At 37.8% G+C, this 18,151-nt stretch overlaps 1 protein-coding gene across 1 annotated transcript; it reads right to left on the bottom strand.

Moving 5' to 3' along the window:
• Positions 1-780: 780 nt before the first annotated feature.
• Positions 781-17,883, bottom strand: LOC140242883 (F-box DNA helicase 1-like). The gene is made up of 15 exons (XM_072322634.1): positions 16,741-17,883; positions 14,218-14,405; positions 12,333-12,455; positions 11,774-11,868; positions 11,147-11,225; positions 10,027-10,116; positions 8,220-8,436; positions 7,684-7,762; positions 6,803-6,889; positions 5,936-6,072; positions 4,540-4,639; positions 3,600-3,721; positions 2,636-2,705; positions 1,613-1,795; positions 781-884 (listed from the first exon to the last, which is right to left on the bottom strand). The coding sequence occupies exons 1-15, from the start codon at positions 17,881-17,883 to the stop codon at positions 781-783; spliced, it is 2,817 nt and encodes a 938-aa protein (XP_072178735.1).
• Between the last annotated feature and the right edge of the window lie 268 nt (positions 17,884-18,151).

The following is an 18,151-nucleotide window of genomic DNA, read 5'->3' as shown; positions in this document are numbered from 1 at the left end:
AAAATTTCCTCACCTATAGCAAGTTTAATCAAATCATCATTAAATCTAGTCAATCGTCTTTGGGAACCAATAAGCATATATTCAGACTTTGCCGCATTCAGAATCAATTTGTTATGCGTGAGCCATGACGAAATACTTTGTAAATCTTCATTAATGAAAATAAAATTAATGAAAATAAAAGTGAGCGATTTCCACTTCAAGCAATTAGTATTTCAATACGAAATCTACAACACTTTCAACTTATGTTAAACATTGATATTCAACATTTACCATAGTATATTGTTACTGGAAATGTTCTTGTATTTTTTTTTTTTTTGCTCAGGCAAGTGACATAATTTTGTATGCTTTTAATTCAACGGACTCAAAACAGAGAGTAGTTTTCCATTAGGCAAAATAATTTGTGTGCTTTTATTTTTGTCATAATTCAATGCTGCATGAAATACAAGAAAAAGTTCACATTGCAAAAATATCCACTTTTACAGTATTACAATTTCACATTATTTATCATCTCATTGTAATCAGAGATATAATTACAGTTGAAACTTGGTATAATGAAATCCTTGGGACCATGACGATTTGTTCTTTATGTCAGACATTTTGTTATATCAGTAGTCAATAAACAATACAAAACAAAGGAAATAAATTAATTAGGACAGGCGAAATTAGTTTGTTATATCAGGTTTTTTGTCGCAACAGATCTCTTCCACTGTAATCATCAATTTATGCTTGGGGTGTAGTCTGTTTGCTTGATATAAGACAAAAGTTAAGACGGCACTCTTCTCACTCACGTAGTAAGCCCACAAGACTGTCAGCATAGTCATCTGTCAGCTGAACAGTGTCAAACTCCAGACCCTTTGATTTGTGTGCTGTGGACAGTAGCATTGCTGTGGCACAAAACAAAATGCATTTACCTGAATAGTCAACCTCACCACTCTGAAATCCAAAGGCTCCATAGATAAGGCTTAAAGGAAGCAATATTAAACTCATGCCCATGTCAGAAGCAATATGATGAAATCATGCCTAATTTTTGTCTATTTTCTTTTCATATATCAAGTTTACCTTACTATACTTGTGAATTGAGTGAAAGCAGCAATATCAATTGCACACATCAGTGAAAGTTTGAGGAAAATCGGACAATCCATTCAAAAGTTATGAATTTCAAAAGTTTTTGGGCAGTAACTGCTGGATAAGAAGAGAAGAATACAAAAGGTTTATGATGTCACATGAGTAGAAGAATATGAAAAATATAAAGAGAATTCCAAATTGTATTTCTTTGTAACAAAAGTACACATTTCCTTGACTTGTACTGATATATGTTAAGGGTAATATTATTTCCCCTGCCTTCTGAAAGAGGCTATCAAGCACTCTTCTAATACTCTTCTAAAAGTGAAAATATATTGAATTTTCTATATATTTTTTTAACATCATTCTATGTATAGCTTTCATGTCAGTCAAACAACTGGTTAATCAGTCATTCGATCAATTAGTTAATCAATCCTTCCATCAGACCAAAAGAAATTACATCATTCATAATCAACGATAAAATAAACATTTGTTAGCTTTAAAATGACAGAAATTTGACATCCCCTGTCACGGCTTTCAATTGGTTTACCTCCATTCGAGCGGACCACACTTTTCTTGATCTTCTCCACAAGATTTGGGATGCGGTTGTTGTAGAGGAGGACAATCTTGATGGCCGATTGAAGATCAGCATCCTCCGTGCTCTTGGCGTAGTTATCCAGGGCTGCCAGCGACTTGAAACGACTCACAAATTTGTCCTTCATCTTGTAGTTCTCTGATCATAAAATTGAAGAAACCCTCATGCTGATTCTGCATTGCATACTCATAGGAGCCTAACAAAGTCTCTTCATAATCAGTGTTGACTACATACAGTATGGCATGATTATGACTATCTGCATTAAATTATACTCAGTTACACAGTGAATATTTCCACTGGCAATTTTCATCAACCCCCCCCCCCCAAAAAAAAAAAAATCATTAAGATTGGAACATTCTGCTAAGCATCCTCGATCTTCCAACTCAAATATATTTGCTTTTTATTTAATCAATGTATAAATTTCAGTGATTTTTTTTTCTTTAAATCTTAATTTGTTAGGGTATATATATAAAATCTAAAAGAAAAAAAAATAAAGCAGACAGGAGTCTCCTATTGTAGTGCAGTAGAATATATGTATGTAACGGCTCTCCAATACATATACACCTTATTTATCATTATTTCAGTCCAGCATTTCTAAATTTGTGTGAAATTTGCTACATACTTCAGAGTGCTTCATCAATTCATCAACTGAACTTGGAAATGCAGAGCGCTTCATCAAATTCATCAATTGACATTGAAGATTTTTTTCCCTGTTAGACCTTGCCTTTTAATTTAAAAAAAAAAAAAAAAAAATCACAATATTTACGTCATATTCACACTCCTATGTAGAGTAATATTCCCAACTCCGTTTTAGGCGAATTAAACTGCATGTTTCATGAAGTACATAAATTACACAGAATCTTATCAAAAACATATATATGGTTAACATGAATTGTAAAAAAACAAACAAAACAAAACAAAAACATTTTGAGGTGCTTTTGAAAGCAAGCATCATCTGAGGGGGAAAGATTTACTCACTTCTTTGATGTGGTGGTAGTGACAGATAGTAGATATCAAGAATCCTGTCAAAGCGGTACCCCTGGACACCCTACAACCGAAATAAAGTTACAGTAAAGCTTCATTCTAAGTTCAAGTAGACTGTCCATAAGTGGAGTAAAATCCAGCAAACACTGCACAAAAAAACTCAATAAAAATCACATAAAAGAGCAGACTGAATTGATACTGCACTACAGAGAAACATGACAGAAACTATCTAAAGAGCCTTTCTAAAAAAATAAATAAATAAATAAAAACAAAAAAAAAAATACAGAGTCCAGGATCAATTTATTCTAACATGAAATGCCCAAAATTTATGATAACGGAAATGTAGAAATGTTGTTATGGCGACTGGTATGCCTCTGTGCATGACCCAAACTCCCCCCCAAAAAAACAAAAAACAAAAAACAAAAACAAAACAAAACAAATTTTATCTGACAATACGTGCACGTATACTCTAAATTTCATGAAAATATCATCAGCCTTTGCAGAGATATGGTAGAATCAGTGATATTTAAGAATTTGACTTTGACGAATGACCTTTGAACTTGCGAGAGTCCACCCATAAATTGATATGTGAATCTTCATCCACTCAAACATATATATGCCAAGTTTCAATTGGATGCCTCAAATGGTTCAGAATTTACTTTGTCCACAAGATCAATAACAGGTGGATGGAAGGATGGACAGACAACCCGAAAACAATGCCTCCAGTGACCATTTGTGGTGGAGGCATAAAATATAATAAAAAGATGACAACAAAATCTTGAGGGTTCAACCCGGACATACTTTCCGTCAAAGTGGAAACATGACAGAAATCATTTGCTAGTCTTTCTAGAGAAAAACAAGGAGTCTAGATTCAATCTTTTTTAACATAAGATGCCTGAAATTTGTGACCATAGAAAAAAAAAAGGAAGGGAGATGAGTTGATGGCTGTGTTACTCACTCCTGCAAACTCAATCTTGGCATTCTCATTCTGGGTTACAATTTTAGCCGCCTGGGTGAAGAGTGTGGCATTGCTGCGACAAATGGTTGCCACTTGGCCAATGGACTTTCCAAGAACATGACCTGAAACCATTACAAATCATTGACAGAAAATATTGTTGTAAAGGGCAATTTACTCCTGATCTACTCTGTCATTTTTCACCTTCTGTGTGACAGAAAATGAAATTACAGCACAACCTACATTGCAAACAGGATATAACTATACAAAATCATTGGCAATTTGGTGCTCGGAACAAGCTGGCTACCTACCAAAACTCTTCCAGGCATATGAACAAGATGCCCATGTTAAATCTATTTGGATGCCTACACTACCAAAGCACTATAAAATGGGTTCAAGAATGTAGCTAATCAGAAGCACTGAAATGAGTCATACATGCACTCTTTTATTATCTTACTAACATGCAGAGCCCTGCAAAAAGTAAGCAACGAAAAAGCACAACACGGCATGTTATCCTATGGGACAATATCGAAAAAGCGTAACTGCAAGCTCTCTGACATCACAATGCATACTTCAGCTGTGCGCACTATAAATCAGTTGTTAACATGCATGTAGTGTTTCTTCCAGTTTTTAAAACTAAGGAATTGAAATTTGCAACAAAACAGACTGGTAAGATTATCATACAACTCTTTGCACTTCCTCTGAATATTAGTCTGCCTCTAATAATATTGCAATAAAAGTGTATATTGAACACTTTTATCATCATCTTTTATTTGCGCATATGAATACTTCTCCACTACAATGAATGCGTGCTTTCCCATTTCATTCCTAAAACAAGTCTTTACTTTGGCACTTTAAGAAAGCTGTACCTGATGCAGATCCAACAATGATCCACAGAAAAAAAAAATGACACTGTTGTTACTGATGATTGCTAATTGATTACCTGGTGGCCCTGTTCCAATTATTGTCCTCTTTGTCTCATTTTTCAGAGACTCCAGTAGGCAGTTGGCAACATAAGCAATCTCTGGACCAAACCGGAATGACTGGGGGGGGGGGGGGGGGGGGGAGGGGAAGAAAAACAAATTTTATCCATTACAAGACTGTGCTATGTTTTCTCTTTTATACGTGTTGAAGTTCATGTATAAGCTCTCCACTCTCCTTGCATCATTGTTGTACAAAGATACATTCTCCACGAGGAAGAAACTGAAACTTTTTTTTCCATCCTCAGCACTATTAAGAAGTATTCTTGCTCCAAATTCATTTTCAACATCATGATGTGGATAATCAACGTCATAACCTCTTCATGCACATTTTAAATTCTATAATCACCAACAGACTTCTGCATCATTGGGAATTGAAGAAGAGGTCATGAGAAGCAACGGCTATCCAAAAAATAAAAAATAAAAAATAAATAAATAAAGGGGACATGGAAAGAGGTCAGATACGTAACTTGGGACCTTATAATGAATGTACTTGGATGTCACTATGATAGACTTGTACTGCTCCTAACTGATTTGGCATCTGGCTGAAATGGAGGTGGAGGTGTTGTGGCCATGTGGATAAGAGCACACGTTTCTGAATCACATAAGCGTGGTTTGGGTTTGTGGGTTTGAGCCCCACGAAGGCCACATTTGCCCTTCAGCAAGGCACATTGTCCACATTGCTGCTCTCCACCCAGAAGTATAAATGGGTACCCAGTATTATGAGAATGTTTATGTTGGTTGATCAGCATGTGCATGCCTGTAAAATGGCGACTGGCTGGAATGCTCTCAAGGGAGTGGAGAGTGAGCACTGTCGGTCCTGGTGGGAACTAGTGTATCCACAGACTGGGGTAATGATAGTAATGCATGCACTTTGAGCACTCTTACAAAGTGGATTTGGTGCAGTATGAATTCATATCATTACTATTATCATAACTCATGTTGTGAAAATTTGAAGACAACTATATATTATCTACCGTTATTGTTATTGGCAGAAGACCAGATCACCACAGCAATACTGTGAAACCAGCAATTTTTGCACGCTTGAAACTTTCACCAATTTCGCGAAGGGCCAAGATTCGTGCAAGAAAAATTAATGCAAAAGGTTTTGTCTACACAATGCATTAAATGCCAGGGTGAGTGGCAATTAAGGAAAGTTTCCTGCTGAAAAAAAAAAGAAAAAAAGGCTGTCAGCTCCAATTTGCAAAAGTTTCATGTGCAAATGTTTCTGGTTTAACTATTAGTGTTAAGTCACCATCTTTAAAGGAAGACAATTTAACAAAAGCAAGATTGGTGTCTTTGAAGAGAGACTATTCCACTTCTGCTTGGTGGCATGACAACGTTGGCAGTGACAGTCACCTCTGTGAGTCGGTAGATTCTGGTAGCCGTCACCTGTGCCATGGCGTTGGTGGCACCGCGGAAGCTGTAGATCTGCTGGTGCGGGTCTCCCACCAGGATCTTGGCGCAGTTCTGGCGGAGGAGAATACTCTGCTGAGCTGTGGAAGGAAACAACCAGACAGGTAGGGATCCAACCTACACTACTGGTGCTGCAACACACAGGTATTGCACCACAGTACAAAATGAACTCATCAAAGGAGTCAACAAATCTATCAACAACGTAAGCTTCAGTCAGTATCCCACTGAAAGGCAAGTCAGATATTGTGTAATTCTTTTACTTAAGCCGTTGAGGACGGTTTGATTTTGCTACAACACGCATTTCCCATAGACACCTGCCCGAGTATACTCGGGACTCGTCCTCAACGGGTTAAAGGATTAACAGTATGGGTGGTTCTAACACATGTACATGTTTCAGAGGACATTGCAGGGGCTCAATTTAAGAAATTGTCTGATGTTGCCTATTGGCCTCTAAGTCTGTGTTGGAATGGATGGCATGGATGCACTTTATTTAAACCATTTACATTTTATTTTCTAACAATCTTTCTTTTTTTTCATTATCATCTTTTTCATTCAATATCAGAGAAACTGATAACAGGCAGAAGGATGCAGCTCAGACTTATCTTGCTGGAAACATTGTTTATCAGTGCCTGTACACTCCAAAATAATGACCAACATAACATCATAAACCCTAAAAAGAACACAACACCACTGCATGAGACATAAACCAAGATATGTGAATAAGAATCACATTAACCCAGCGTCAGGATGATCTATAAACTGAATTGGATAGACCAGAACACTGTCCCAAAGTGGAAGTGAACTTCTCACCTGGAGTAAGATCTTGGGCCTCATCGATGAGAAGACAGTCATAGCCATCCAAGACTGGATGCTGCATCTCATATAGCTTCAGGTAAACTGCAAGCAAATCGATACATGGTTTACAGATTATGCGGAAGAGATACTAACTACAGAGTTGTTGTTGTTGTTGTTGTTGTTATTTTTAAATTAGCCTTTTTATAGACAAACTATATTCATTAGAAGATGAAAGCAGCTCACATTTTCTCTTTCTGAATATTATCAGAGCAAAAGTAATGTATATCTCATGTATTTCCATCTAAATTGTGAAAAAGCAGCATAAAGACAGTCAAACAAGTTAAAAAAAATTTCATGGGAGGCAGGTGGGTATGTTTTGTGTTTTGTTTTGTTTTTTTCATGCAAATTTTGTGTGGGATTGGAGAAAACAGTATGAATATGTTACATCTAAACAGTTACTTCTTTTCTTTGGTGGCCTCTTTGTGCCACTAAAATCTTTATATCTGAAGTTTTGGTGGCCCAAGAAAGAAATGTAGTATATGAAAAGATACATATAACAATCCATCTGTTCTTATGTGCCCAATTGGGCCACCAAAAGACAGCCTGTTTGGGAAATTTGGAGGTCTGACATCAATCTTTAGTGGCCCAAGGCCAGCAGATCACCACTAATGTTGCGCGCTGGATATGTACAGTACATCTAAGATGCCATTTCTCTGGCGATGAGTGTGAGGTGATAGCTGGTAGTCTTGTTCACAGACTACATGGAGCAGTTACCAAACATAAGCTTCCTTTAAATGGCTGCAACTATAAATTCTTACAAGTGACAGGATACATCAATCGTTCTGATTTCAGGGAAACTAAAGGTACTCAAAATTTCAAGGAAGTCGGTGACTCACTGTCATGGGTGATCCTGGTTTCGATATTCCGCAGGTCACAGAGGGCGTCGAACACTTTCTCTGCTGCACTGGCAATGATCTGATGGACCGAAGAGAGAGAAAGAGAGACTTTGCCAACTGAGTGGTATGCCATCCACAGAGGTGTTGCAAATATGTTGCTGCTCTACAGTGACCAATGAATAACATCAACAACAGTAGCAGCAGCAACAACAATAATAACAAAAGATCAACAAATACTAAAACTACTAGAACAATCATTACTACTGCTTTACTACTATTACTTCTGCTGCTACTACTACGTCTACTACTACTAACACCACCACCACCACTACTACTAACACCACCACCACCACTACTACTAACACCACCACCACCACTACTACTAACTAACACCACCACCACCACTACTACTACTACTACTACTACTACTACTACTACTACTACTACTACTACTACTATTACCTATACCACCACAATTACTAACACAATCAACACTCCTGCTGCAACCATTCTAGTTACCAACAGCTGTTTCCTACCATTCTGACGTCATGCTCAATTGCCTTGCGAGAGGTGTTATCTATCTGTGGGACGTGGGCTGTGGAGATAAAGCCATCCGCTGATGCAAGAAAGTTGTTGATGGTCGTGCAGACATGCTTTGCCAGCGTCATGTGGTGGATTTTTTTCTCATCCGTTTTCGGAAGCACAGACATTATGAAGTATGGCTTCAGAGCACTGCCCATCTTGGCGCGATATCTGATAATCAAAGCAAGAATTCATACATCTAGGGTTATCCTGTAACATATAAGGCAATTGCTTAATATGCTTGTCATTCTTCTCAATTCTCCTATAGCAAACTTTGGTACTTTTCTATACAGTGCACTCCTGCGATAACGAACAAGGTTATAATGAAATTTTGGTTACGATGAAGTAAATATTCAGGCTGCAACATTATCCGTTCTATGTTCTTTTTTATTGTTTATTTTTTTCGGTTATAATGAAATTTCTACATAACAAAAGAAAATTGCTGGTCCCCAGGAGTTTGTTATATCGGGAGTCCACTGTACCTTACACACAACATTAATGATGAACACTATTTGTTTCCATTTCCAACATGGCTGTCCTCTTATATTCTATTATATACACTCAAACCAGGCTACAATGACCAATCAGGGTAAACAAGAAACATGGTCATTACATAAAGATGGTAGTTGTAGATAGGTTCAATGTAGCAGCCATCGTAATAGATATTTTCAATGTCCAAAATGAATTATACATGTACACCAAGACACTATATTTTATTTAAATCCACAACATATACACTTATACTAATACATAACATCATTTTTGTTAGCTACTGTAAACGTCCATATTTTAACAAAAGTAATTTTTCACAATGAGCATCTCAAAACACATTCACAGGTTCTTGAATTCACACTTCATAATTGTCAACCCATTCAAAACGTGCAGAGAAACTGCTGAAAATATTTTCACGAGTTTTAAAATTCGTGCCAGCCAAAAGTAGTGAGAAATACACGAAAATGAACAAAAATGTGACAATTTCTGCATTTACAGTAATCACCCTTCCCCTTCTAATGATCATTACTTGCCAAACCACAGAGAAGTTTCAATGGCATTTGTTTGATGCAGCAGCTAATATAGCTATAGCAAGCTGTGCACTGCTGGAAGGTCATTGTGCAGTTGTCAGTTGTCCAGTGAATATCAACTCTGTTCACTGGTCAAGTTAGGAAGGTGGTCACTGTAAACAGATCTAAACTACGCATATTCTCAGCTTAGGACTTCCATGTGGTCACTGTGGGCAGGTGATCATTATAGGAAGGGGGTCACTAGAGCAGGTTTGAATGTTTAAATAATGGAACATTCAACACTGAATACTTTCTTGATTTGAGATTGCATGCTATTATCTGAGTGCATACGAATAGCAAAGGTATCAAAACATCAATTAGAACTGTGTGAACATGAATAATATATTCTTTCAAAATTTGTTGTAATCTTCATCCAGCCACTTGGCACAAGTGAGATTTTGCAGTCTTCTAAAGATTGTCTGATTGATTGATTGATTGATTAAAAGGTCTTTATTCAAATAAAATCTGAGTCGGCAACTAAAAGTCGAATTACACAGATATACAGAGATTATACAGCAAAACTGTTATTCAGTCATCCATGCAGCAAAGATCTAATTGAAAAGGGTGCAAGAAATGCTGGGAGGAAAACTCTACCAAGACATATCATGAAATCCATGATTAAATTTTCATACTTCAAACAAGACATCTTCAAATTTGGATGGGACACTTTTTCTGACTCACTCTGTACATTCATACTTACTTGAACCCGACTGCTTTGTAGGCCAACGAGTGGAGCGTTCGACTCTCAACATTACGTGGAAATTTCTTACGTGCTTCTTCCTGCACAGACCTTCACATATCAAAAGATACCAAAAAAAAAATAATAATTATGTATCTTGACTTCATCTGGCAAATCACTCTGTTTAGCCTTCATGATCTGATTCCATTCAGGAACATCTTTAAGTACTTGAGAATAAAAGCACAAAGGGCACAAACTAAAATTGTTCCTTTCTCTTAGCACTTCTTTTAGTTTTGTGCACATGGGTATAACTGCTTAACTGCTGACCTGGCATTCCTGTATTCAAGCAAGCTCACTAACAGTTTCAAGCTACACCCACTTCTTGTATGTAAGGCAAGTTTTGCATACAGCATCACAGTGATATCATCAATTTAGCATTCATGTCAGAATGTGGAATGTATGTCAGACATCCCTTTGGGTAATGAACCAGATTCTAGTTGCACTTCTGAGAAGAATACTGGTGCTTTTAAATTTTGATTTGTAGGTTGGTATGACTTCATTCCTATGAGTATATGGAAAGCTTTCTGATAAAGTGAGAGATATCATAGTTATAGTGGTCTCAGATTGTTTCTGTACTTGCATCATTTTTCTGTCACGCTTTATTGGTTCATGGGCACTTCATTACAAGATAAGACTCGAAGATGAGTGCCTACATTCTCACGACCCCATTAAATGGCCATGTAAGACTAAAAGTGATCAATTTCTACTGATGATCCTGGAGGAAATATTCCTTAATACAGCTGCAGAATACATGATCAGAATGTGATACATTGACAAAGATCTGACATTTTGCAAAATTATAAACTTCTCTTATTGATAATTGTTAAGTAATTTATGCATTCAACTTTGGTTTGAAAAAAAAAAAAAAAATGTTTCTGCTGGAAATGGAAAAATAAATGAATGGATGAAATCTCATTTCCACTGAAACATCTTTTAAATCATGTTTTCTTAATCAAGTGATTTTTATCATATTGTTTATGTGCATGAACACTTGGAACTTATCAACACATTTACATAATAATGATTCAAATAATCATAATTTCTTTCAAAATATGAAAGTCATCGAAGTTTCCAGCCTTACTTGTTAAAAGCAATGTAGAGAAAGTTGAGATGGGGCCTGAGCTGAGCAAAGCGAATCAACGTGGTCGTCTTTCCTGTTCCTAGATGGAAGAGATGGAAGACAGGGAAATAAACATCAAAATCCCCCTGATGTTCCTTTCAGAAGATGAGACAAAATCCCTTTTCACTATCCATCTGGAAGCTAAATGGGTTTGACACAGCATGCATTTCTCTACCTTGGTCTTTCCTCTACCTGATTTATGGTCGGAAAAATAAAGACTGCATAATCCTGCTATTCTTGTTAGTAGAGGATGATGACACAAGACTCCTAATAGGAAGTCATGACTACAGCATCACTGGATTTTTAATCTGGCTTTTTTTCTTCTTTTTTTTTTTTTGATGGAATAATGGGCATCCCAGACTTCTTTCAAAAGAGTCATGGAAAAAAAAAAGAAGCACATCTTGCCAAAGTATCCCTTCTGTCATATATATCTCTCAAAATTGTGGACATGTTTAATGATTCTACTTGTACAGAGCACCAGTGTGGATAATTTACCTCACTGAAAGATGATGTGGCATATCTACCTATAATCCCTCTGACTGAGAGTCCAACATCAATACAAACTCTCAAACGTGTGGCATCTCTTACCGGCAAAGGCTATGATCTTGATGCAGTCTGTGGGCTGGAGGTTGTGGTTGATGATACGCATCTGCTCTGGGGTGAGATCGATTCCTTTCCGCTGCCTGAATAAACAAGGAGATGAAAGCCAAACCACTATGTCAACTCTTTTGCATCAAAACTGACCAATAACTGCCATATCCATCATCAATGAAATACTGTCTTCTCAATAAAGAAAGGAGAAGAAACAAATTGTATGTACACAAAATATCTATAAAACTTTAATAGTAGTCACAATTACACAAACAAAAAATAAATGCCTCAGAACACTCTCCTAATATTGTGCAAATGCATTTCCACTGAATTACATCTTGTGATTTGGATGAAATATGCTTGACATCAAATAATTTATGAACTGTAATGACAAAACATGAGAGACCATTAAAGGGAAGCCATTTGCAAATTTGGGTTATCATTGGCAGAATGATTTGCATGATTACTAGTATTTTTGCTATGTACAGGCCAATGGGAGACTAGAAAGGCTACTACATCATCACCTAAAAAGAGGTGACCATTTTGCGATCCTTACCCGTATCTTAGCAAAGACTGCTGACCAGAAGAGCTCTGTTTGGCAGTGTCCGAGAGCTCATCATTGTCACCAGGACCACTGCTCTCTAGTTTGTGCAGTGCGTAGAAGACCCGGTAGTGTGGGCTGAGGAGATCAGAGTGACATGGTGACTGACCAATGTGAGTGACCATGGGACACAAAACTTCATTGGTTACGAATATATCTACATAATCATGTATGTTTACATGGGTGTTTATTCTATAAACACATATACAGTATACATGCATACACATTCATACATAAGGACACACATTCGGTACAATTATGTACAAACTTATACAGTGCACTCCCGTTATAACGAAATGCTCGGGACCGGTAGTTTTCTTTCGTTATAACGAAATTTCGTTATAACCGAACAAATACAATATAACGAAAACAAGGAAACCACGTCCTATAACATATTCTGTTTGCTGAATACTCATCATACACTGGAAAGCTATGTGAAATGTGATGGGATAACTGTATTACAATAATAAACGCAAGTTCCCCTCAGAAACTGTGCGTGACACAAGGAGCGAACACACAGTGGTGTGAAGCGTTCACCCATACAGAGACGCTATAAATGCTTGTTCCGCTACATATTTTCGAAAACAATTCGCATTTCGTTATAACGGAGCACATTTCTTTTGTTTTTCTTTGTCTGTGGCGCTCGGAAAAGACTTCGTTATAACGGAAATTTCGCTATAACCGTGTTCGTTATAGGCGAATTTTGTAGCATAGACTTTAATGGTGATAATTTTGGGACCAGACGATTGACTTCGTTATAACGAAATTTCGTTATAACCGTGTTCGTTGTAACGGGAGTGCACTGTATGAACTTACAAACATTCAATACATACAAATTTGTATTGAATGAAAGTCATTACCACAGAACTGTAAATCAATTGTCTGTGGAATATCATGCACTGATAGTTTCTCAGGTTTTAGAAATATTGTTTGATGTTTTGGGTATAGTGTGGACATATCACAAGCCCAAATGCAGTAATGTAAAAGAGGATCGTTTGATTTTTTTCTTCGCTCAGCGAAGTAAGACGAATTCCACGTTTTAATTTCCCGGAATCTAAGCATTACATAGTGTGGACATATAACAAGCAGAAATATCGTAGTTCTATTTTTGCACTAGTTTCTGGTTGTGCAAAGTGTGCATAAATTTCCACACAGCAAAAGTGTCCACTTTTACAGTACATGTATTCCTGAAGAGTGCAGGTCTGCTGAACAGATAGCAGCCAAGATAAGTCCATACATCAAGCAATACATTTATCCTGATACTGACGGAGATGAAGTCTTTTCAACTTGGGTAATGTTTCACTGACTGACTAGAGAGGCATAAAATTCCCCTTCAGGGCTAGGTCTGTCCCAATGTTAGGATAGCTCTAGTTTGGTTATTTATCAACTTTCCCATGTTGTAATAAACTGCATTTCAATACCCACTATCAAATTGCATTTTGCAAATGGATTTTGGATAGCCTTTCTTGAGTTGCTGTGTTTATCAACTCTGTCATGAGTCAATTGGGAGGACTTGTCACTGCGCAGCTCCACTGCGCAGTTTGACCCAAGAAGCAGAGATGTGGAGTTGGCAGTGGTTGGCGTGGGAAGGTCTGAGCTATGTGTTTCAAAACGACTTTGTGTTTATCAACTCTACAGAAACGCGTTTTTGGCTCAGATGAGTTTGCAATAGCACTTTTTTTTTTTTGCATTTCTAATCCCCTAATCAAAACAATTTTGTGTTAACCAACTGCCTAAAACTTCCTGAAAGTTGTTTGGAACCCGTAATTCTGCACCAGAAGTGAGTTGATAGACACAAAGGATTTCAAAAATGACAATTGGTACACATTTAATCTCTCACCCTCTGTTGATGTTGAATTTCTGCTGGAAAAGAAACAGTGCTGCTGCGATGCAGTACAAGCACTCAGATAGGTCAAGTCGCTGAACTGGCTCCTTTGTGAGGAGAAGGTTGCGGAGAATCTGGCAGACTTCCTGAGCCGTCTCAGACAGGACAACCATAGCTGCCACCAGCGACCATGAGTGGGGCTCCTGGAATAACAAACAGAGCATCAACATTATTGACTTCCATTTACAGGGGCTCTTGTCAAACCAAAATTGTCTATAGTACACCATTACACAAATGTATGGTACACCAAACTAGAGATAAGCCTTTTTTTTTTCACTTTCACAGTGTACTACTTACTCATCTTACTTAGCCAGCTAAAAAAGATTAAGTTACATGAAGCATTTACCAACTGGCATTATCGCATTTGTTCTGTTGTAATTCCCTATTTTTCAAAAGCGCTCTCAGAATTTCGCTGATGCACACTAAACAAACAGAAGAATATAATTTGTGTAGTGTCATGATTTTTTTTTAAATTTGAAAACTGAAAATTGAAAGGTTTTGTGCCTAGCCAAGACCAATTTTGCAGGTTTAAAATTCAAATTGTCTGAACAAAGGTGTCGAGATGTAGCAAATAACATGCGTGCAAATGTCCACATATAATGTCATTCAGCACATACCAATGTAAAACTGTACCTGTTTATGCCCTGCTATTATTTCATGGCGAGGGTTTTATTTATTTATTTATTTATTTATTCAGTTTTCTTTACCCAGGGTAGCCCCATCAGTGGTTTAAACACCGTTAACGGTTTTCTAACAACAAAATATTCCACATTTACACTACTTTCTGAGAGGAGTACTGCACATCAGAAAATTGTGCACCACAGTGTGTTGCACGGGTTTAACTCTTTCAGTTACCATTGGCGACTTGTGTATGGTAATAATAATGTCATTTCAAGATGATGATCCTCAGAGCATTAAGATACCCAAAACAAGTACTATGACAGTCTGAAGAGTTATACAACACCACAGTGAAAGATTTTCTCTCTTTTTTTTTCCAACTGTAATATTGGATAGAATCCTAGGAATATATACCTGATTGGAGAAGACTTCTGGAGCCCTTGCCTTCAACACCTGACAAGCTGCACGGAACCTTCGGTGATATTTGAGACACTCAGTGGCTCCCACAGAATGGACTCTGACAGTTCCCATGTATCTGTTGAGCAAATTCATACAAGGAAATTAGAAAGAAAAAAAAAATTATCCACATTGGTAGATAATATACTTCCGTAAATAATATGCATTAACTCAGGTCTCAATTCATTTGTACTTCAGTAGCATGTGATTTCTAAAACTTACATAGAAGTTAGTGGATGTAAAATGCATGTACAGTCAACCTTGCCTAAGTCAAATCTATTTGGACTGAAGAAATAGCTTCGACTCAGAGAAAATTCAACTTATGAGGGATTAAAATCAATAAAATATACAGAGGACTTGAAAAGACCTTTGACTTTGGTGATTATTCAACTTATGTGAGGTCGACTTAAGCAAGGTTGACTGTATACTGGAACAGGTAAGAGAAATCTCAACAGGAGGGTACAATACATTGACACACAAGTCTTTAGTTTTATGCCTCAGAAAAATCCAATGCTTCATCAGTAAACATGAGGAAACATTTACAACAAGACCAACACAGTCAAATAATAAGACACAGATGCACAAATATTGATGTGGAAATTTGACATATTGTTCACATTTGCTGCAACTTGACTCGGGTACTCACTTGATGAGTTGCACAAGGCAGTTCCGCTTCGTAAGCTCTCCAGACTCTTCTAAAGGCTTCTGCACAGCATTCATTTGATCCCTACCTTGCAGCAATTTCAGCTGATAGTATTGCTTCTTCCACTGAACAAACTGAAACAGGAGCAAGTAACTATTAATGTTTCATCATGCAGCTTACATTCTGTCACTTACAGTTTACCATTGAAAAGTAAATTTGCAGTCTGGTTGCAATTATTATAGTTGCATAGTGTAGAGCCAAAACACACTCAGATTTGCCTCATGCGTTTCCAACTGTTCACGAGTTTCAAACTACCAAGTGAACAATACTTACTAATGCCTTGTGTGATATGCATTTAGATATCAAAAATTTGTATCATAAATGTCATTTGCATGTTTGATTTGAAATTTATTGAATTTTTTTCATGTTTTGTTGTTGTTGGGGTTTTTTGCCGCTACAAAAGCAAGGTTCCCTTCAAGTTCATACCCTGTCATACCTGTAGCAATCAAGCCACCATTTCTGCCATATCTGGGTACACTGATACAATAATATTAATGCAAAAAATAAGCACAGATCAGCAATTATATCTGCCCTGCAAGACATAACATTTTTGACTAAATATTCATAGTTCTACTTCCTCCAGTAAATGTTTCCATAACCCAAACTGTAACTCCATCAGAGCCTTAACTTAGTAATCTTTTTATCAGCAAAAGGGGGTGGGGTGGGGAGAAGGGTAATAAATTTGGTGATAGCAGCCTTACGTGTGGTCTTGATATGATGGCATTCCATCTCTTACAGACATTGGATGCAGTCAGATATATGTCCAGGATTGGTAGCTGGCCAAGGATATTCTCAACCACCTCATCAGGGAGGATTCCAAAGTACTCCCTGGAACTTCCATCCTCTGCAGAGTCCATGTCAGGTGTCTGGAAGCCCTCTCCAAGCAGACCAAAGGTACAAGGCCCCTGGGATGGACCTGGTCCATCCAGAGATGGGTTGGAAGTTTTCTGCTGAAATCCAGTAGCCGACTTGGCAGGACTTTCTGACACAAACACAACTTCATCCGAGTCATGTGTCTGCCGAGAAGCATTTGTCTCCTTGGCAGGACTTTGTGACAGAAACAAGACCGCATCAAAGTCATCAGCCGTGATGGAATCATCTTGTTCAAATTCCTCAAGACCGTTTGACCGTTTCTGCTCATTTGCACACGATGTGGAATGGTGTGGGGCTCCAAGTTTCTCTTGCTTGAGGGACTGAGTTTTTTTCTTGGGACTCTCAGCTTTATTCATTATGACATCAAAATCATCAGTAGTGAGAGAATTGTCATTTTCAAAGTCTTCGATCACACTAGAAGAGCAACTGGGCTGATCTTTGGTCATTAAGTTCCTTGAAGATGCAGCACTCTTTTTTGGTGATACTGAGAAAAAGTTGTGGAGACTAGTTTGCTTCATAGGTGAAGCATTTGATGATGTAGCAGTGGCACTTTTGGCACTAGGAATCTTCTGTGAACTGCTGGGAGTTTGTTTCCTTGGTGAAGCAGAAGTCCCACTAGGATAATACTTGGAACTGAGGCTTGAATCTGTAAAGTTCTGTGTCTTACCAACTGACTGAACACCAGGAATATGGGGAGGGCATTTTGGTGATGCACTGGGCCAACTCCTCTGTCTAGGGTAAAGTCCCCTGTTGACATCCCATTTTGGCTTCTTGGTCAGTGTCTGCGTGCTTGGGTGTGTGAGAGGCTTTGCCCCATCTGATGTCATTGCGTGGCTGAGGCACTGAGCATCATTCATTTGAATGCGTCTCTTTTTGACAGGCTGTGACTCATGCTGTGATGTCAACTCCAGATTCTGTGCTCCTTGCCCACATCCATCCTGGGTGGGACGAGAGTGGTCGCCCATATCCATATTCTCCTAATATGTATTCAGCATGTCCCGCAAGAACCCTGGATGTAGTGATGAATACTCTGAACTCTGTACACGTACAGCTTCATTAGCATCGATCATTTGATGTAGGGATCTTGGAACGTGTCTTCAATTGATGCATGCAGGTATCCTGGCAAGGCGATCCTACAGAACAGAGGTAGAAATGCAATACTATCAACATCAACACAGAATCTTTGGGTCTGACACATTTCCAAATTGAGTATCACTGTAGTGTATGATTTGGCATTCA

This window comes from Diadema setosum, chromosome 2, assembly GCF_964275005.1.
Source record: "Diadema setosum chromosome 2, eeDiaSeto1, whole genome shotgun sequence".
Classification (NCBI taxonomy): domain Eukaryota; kingdom Metazoa; phylum Echinodermata; class Echinoidea; order Diadematoida; family Diadematidae; genus Diadema; species Diadema setosum.
The sequence above is the reverse complement of the archived record's forward strand: the minus strand, read 5'-3'. Positions and strand labels throughout refer to the sequence as shown.

Excerpts from the sequence above, each read along its gene's own strand:
- LOC140242883 (XM_072322634.1), bottom strand. The coding sequence starts at position 17,883 with ATGGATATGGGCGACCACTCTCGTCCCACCCAGGATGGATGTGGGCAA. Across the intron at positions 10,117-11,146 it reads CTCTACATTGCTTTTAACAA|GTCTGTGCAGGAAGAAGCAC; the intron begins GTAAGGCTGGAA and ends TGATATGTGAAG. Across the intron at positions 3,722-4,539 it reads AATTGGAACAGGGCCACCAG|GTCATGTTCTTGGAAAGTCC; the intron begins GTAATCAATTAG and ends TAATGGTTTCAG.